Source organism: Acyrthosiphon pisum, chromosome X (assembly GCF_005508785.2).
Source record: "Acyrthosiphon pisum isolate AL4f chromosome X, pea_aphid_22Mar2018_4r6ur, whole genome shotgun sequence".
NCBI classification, from domain to species: Eukaryota; Metazoa; Arthropoda; class Insecta; order Hemiptera; family Aphididae; genus Acyrthosiphon; species Acyrthosiphon pisum.
In genome coordinates, this window is record NC_042493.1 from 130,119,844 (window position 1) to 130,125,163 (window position 5,320).

The 5,320-nt window shown below is 36.4% G+C and overlaps 1 protein-coding gene across 1 annotated transcript; it reads left to right on the forward strand.

Moving 5' to 3' along the window:
* Positions 1–351: 351 nt before the first annotated feature.
* Positions 352–2,493, forward strand: LOC107883449. The gene is made up of 2 exons (XM_016803487.2): positions 352–886; positions 1,705–2,493. Exon 2 carries the CDS (start codon positions 1,731–1,733, stop codon positions 2,346–2,348), a length of 618 nt encoding a protein of 205 aa, XP_016658976.1. The 5' UTR covers positions 352–886; positions 1,705–1,730; the 3' UTR covers positions 2,349–2,493.
* Positions 2,494–5,320: the final 2,827 nt, after the last annotated feature.

Here is a 5,320-nt window from a genome sequence, read left to right on the forward strand (position 1 = left end):
CTGTAGGTCGGCAAAAAAGACAATAGGGGAGGGGGGGGAATTTGCTTACATTATGTTATCATGTCATAATATGATAAGACGACGTATGATATTTTAAAATTATAAAATTAAAATGAAAATACTACGACAGATTAGTTACCGACTTCATGAAAAAATAAATGTGTTATTTATTTATTTTATTTTTCATGAGTTAAGCTAAAGGTTAGCTTATTTGAGAACTAAAAGTAAATATATGCTTATAACGCCCATAACATGTCGATTAGTAAAATGTGTGTACTAATTGATAAAAATAAATAGTATTTAATACTTAAATTTGAAATACATTAGAAAAGTTGTATTTTTGAGGAATATTTTAAATAATAATTTTTAACAGTTTATCAAATACTAGGTATAATGTATAATGGGTTGCCGCGGACCCGGGAACCGGTGTTTAAATTCAAACGTCGCGTTCCCGCCGCGCCAGGTATACGAACCACCAGCTGACGGCAAGACGACACCAGCGCACCGGCCGGCTACGGCTACGGCAACGCTGGAACTGTGCAACCGGCTCGTCATGGCGGATCCTCTGTCTCTTACCTGTCGTGGCAACGCGTGTATTGCTCGTCCGCACATAAACGCGACACACAGCCGGTCGCCGCAAGTCAACGACATTTCCCTTAATAACAATCGTAATAATAACTGTTTGTTCCTTTGTAGTACATATTTTTCGTTGCTCAACGCGCCACAATAAAATACCATACTCGGCGCATCGTCTTGTTCTTATTTAAAAGTGTGGTGTCACTGGGCTCGGCACAGACACCCGCCAACACCCGTCAACACCGGAAACACGCGAAAACGGATACACAACCCGACCGTGTTGAATTGGCACCCCGTAAAGGAATCACTGGTAAGTGAAAATATACTTATCATACTACCACAATTTCGGATAAATTAGGGTAGGTGGCATTTAGACCACTCGACAAAAAAGTGGTTTACCACGGGTGTTGGGAACAACCCAGTGTGAATACTTACGTAACAGCACGATCACATTGGAAACCCACACCTGTCGAAACCAGTACGGTCGCGAACGGCGTGCGGGGACACACGGCGTAGGTAGGGGAAACTGAGTGTGCGATATCCATTGCAACAACACACACACCGCACCCCGCGACACCCGTCGGCCAGGACGACCTGCGGAGACCCACGGCGTAGGTAGAAGATCAGGTATCGCGATACCCCGTACCACCACCAACCCACCGACGAGAAACACCGGGCCGCCGCGACCCACTGACGACCAAAATAAACCAACCGCCGAACACACAGCTGACCCGCACCGCGACCCACACGGCCACCGCACCATCACCCGGCATATATTATACGCGCGCTGACAATAACAACAACACACACTCAACCATACACAATACAAACTCGTAACGAAAATAACGAATTATCACTCTTAGAACTACGTTACGAGTGCGAGCAGCGTGACTTACCATCAGGAGGGTCCAAACCTTACTTAGAGACACGTCTGGCCCAATATTTCGCGGACAACAACAGCATGCACAAACTCCGTACGTTTTCCACCGCACGAGGAAGCAACAGCCGAAGCTAAAGCCCAATCGCCCGATAATATAATACACCGCGCACAATACGAAAATAAATGCAAATATTCATTAACAACGACCACGTAGGTACTAACACCATTAACATGATCATTATTTTCAGTACAAACAATACCACACACAACCGCGATGTCGGACCACCAACAGCCCACGCCGGCAGACCCGATCCAGCTGGTAGCAGAACTACTGGAGATGAGGAGAAGGAACCAACAGACTACAAGGGCGGACCCCGGGATAAAAGCGGCCAGGATACGAAACATGCCACTCAATCAACTACAGCGGGACCCGGAACTGTGGACGGCTTACATACGGGGATGGGAGGATAAGACGGCGGACAAGCACAGAAGCCTCTTGCTAACGCAATCATCTGCATACCAACAACCATCACCGCCGACTACGCCACACAACACCACGATAACAACAACCAACACCACGTTGACAGGGCCGCAACCGGCACCGACGGCATCGGGACTGACAGCGCAGGAACGGAAGATAGCGAGGATTCGTTTGGCGCAAATAGCTCGGGAAGAGGCGAAGGCGAAAGCCAGCGAGCAACGTGGGTCACCCATTACTCCCCAACCGCTGACAACATTCCGGGACGACAGGGCCGTGGACGGACATTCACCAGCCGGTTCAGCCACCACGGGACACGCAACGACATCAGCGCACCGGCCGGATACTGTTTACTTAGGCGGACGAAGTTATAATAATATCAAAATATATTCTCGGCGACTTCTTGAAAGCTAAATTTGCATTTGGAAGCGGCCATAAGATACAGGACGAAAAAATATAGATACTACAATTTTATTCCACAGATTAACCTACACAGTTTGAAAATTTTCATGTAATTGCTTGAACGAATAACGTTTTTTTTTTTTTATGTGCATCTAAACTCTACACGTTGTTTTTTTATGTATGGAATTTTATTTTATTAAATTATGAGAATATTATTCATTTATTTATTTATTTATTTATTAATTAATAGACTCCAGTTGGCATTTACATATTGATAATATAACAGTCAATGAAGAAATGATAGTATAAAATCACAAATTTATTCATAAATTAAATTATTTAACACAACCACACCCCCCTACCAAAAGTCTAAATTGTTATAAGGTATATAGATTTTACGTACAAATAATTCTCCAAATGCTCTCCAAATGCTTATAAAAATTAATAGTATTTGATGAAAATGTCAAGTGTTTACATATATATTTCTGCTATAAAATATATAGCTTGAGCGTTTTTGAGTTATTATCTCAAAAATCTATTGTGAATTTACACTCAATTTTTTTTATTTTTTTTACACGCTAGACAGTAACATCATATAAAGAGACTTGTATTAAATTATTATTAAATTATTAAAATACATTAATAAATATTAATTATTAAAAATTATTAAATATTATATAACATTATTAAATGTTCAAGATTGTTATAGAGCGAAAAATTTTAGCTAAGAAAAATAAATGACTGTTTATAAATGAAATTTTCACTAAAAGTTTATAATAGTGTTTTGTATACACTACACTATTTTCAAAATATTTTGACTTATTTTTAGCTATTTACGGACAGTTACGAGACGTTTTTATATTTATACCTAAGATTTAAAATTGTATACAAGATTTTTCATAAACTTTCTACCTTCTACCATGTATACCGGAAAGTCAAACTAATTTCGTATGAGCATTTGAATTATAAATTATAAATTTTTAATGCTATTTTAAGTATAATTTTAGTCGAAATTAGATATTTAAATGAAGAATTACGATTTTAATTATTTTGTTGAAGTTTAAAAATATTATTATAATATAGGCTGAATGGCAGATCATCTCCACTCATAATTAATTTTGGTGTACACTATACAATGATATTATATCATTGAATTCAGGCGCTAGAAATGAAAAGGATGGGTAGCTAGATGAAAAAATTTACGATTATCAATCACTCCTAAATGTCAATAAGTAATATAATAGGTATAATGTTTTAAGAAGTATAGTATTGCTCCTCTATAACCTATCCTTATTTTATCTAATAAACTTAAAACTAAGGTAAAATTTGAAATATTTTATGTACCAGCTAATGATTTAGCCTATTCGCAATCCGCACCTAATTTAATTAAAATATTACATTTCAGTGACCCACTTTTTTCCCTTAGTACGCATTTTAAAATTACCGTGAACTCTTTTTGATCTCTCGAATGCACCAACAAGATTCACTTTCCCACCACTAAATTGCATTGAGTATGTCAATACAAAGTAAAAGCTAAATATTTCGTTATTTCCAAATTATTTTCTTTAAATTTATTTATCTGATTAATTATTAAATCTAAAATCAATTAAAATGTACCTTTAAACGATTAATCTGCTGTGACAGTGGAACTAGACTAGACTGATGATGTGTTACCCTGTGGCATATTTGCAAAATTATTATACCTACCTACTACTTAGTACTTAGTAGGTACCCATACACCACGGTCCACGGCAACAACCACCCACCATCCCAAAAAATTGGTCAGGCGACCGCCCGACCTGTACCTACCCCGTGTTTGGCGCCACTGCGGCCTAATTATTCTACCACTGTAATGATAACCATTTTCTTGGTAAATAGGCGTAGTACTGATAATTAGTAATAATATTTTCTTATGGTCAAATAAATTATAAAGTATAATAGCTGTTTAGCAAAAGCTTATTGCATAATATATATTTTTATTTTTTAATCTTGTTCTGCAGGTATCGACGTTCCGTAGTCGTCGCCGCTTGGAGAAAAAAAAACATTTAATTAAGCTATTTATTATTCGACGTAAAACGATACAATTCGTTCATAAATGATAAATATATAATATAATATTGTTAAAATTTTGAAGGATAAACACGGTGGCACGGTTTTTTTTTATTTAAAAAGGATTATAAATGGAAACAAATTAAGAATTAAAATAATAAAAAAAAAATATTCAATAAAAAAGTGTTCAAAAGCAAAAAAAAGTATTAAAAATACCATTGAAACACTTCAAAATAAAAAGTATTTAAAAAAAGTATACAATAAAGAAAAAATACATTAACTCAAATAGGTAGGTAGTAGGTACTTTATAACACTGTAAATCGCGAGTCATGGAGTAGCGTTCTCGAAATTTCGGATTCGGACTTTGGTAAAATGTAATGCCCCCGCCGGCCAAAAGTAACCACCATTAATTGATAATCAATCTGACTTATTACCACTGCCTTCGACCGTGCTTATCACTATGTACCACGAACTGTGATACTAATAACTGTTATCAAATAAATAACAACGTAATAATATTATTGTAATTTTTTTTCTTTGCCGACGTTTGAATCGCTCGCGAATCGTGATTATTTGAAATTTGAATAAAATTACAGACTACAGCAGTACAGAGTTATATTCATAATTTTTAGTACAAAATCACCATGCACAAGTGTATTTTTTTTTTAGTTAAACAGCCAAAGTATCGCCTCGCCACATTACGTTAATTTTCATTTGTAAGTACTATTTTCTAGTTGTACCGATTATATTTCTTAATAATATGGAGTCAGTCTAATCTTCGAATTAAATGATTATCACGATGTCTATATTAACGATATGAGTAATATTTGGACAATAATATTTTTATACATTGAAAACGGGAGTGACCGAAAACAATGTCATCTGTTTTTTGGTAGTCAAGAACTTTCTTCACTAATATTTTTGTACGTCAAAGC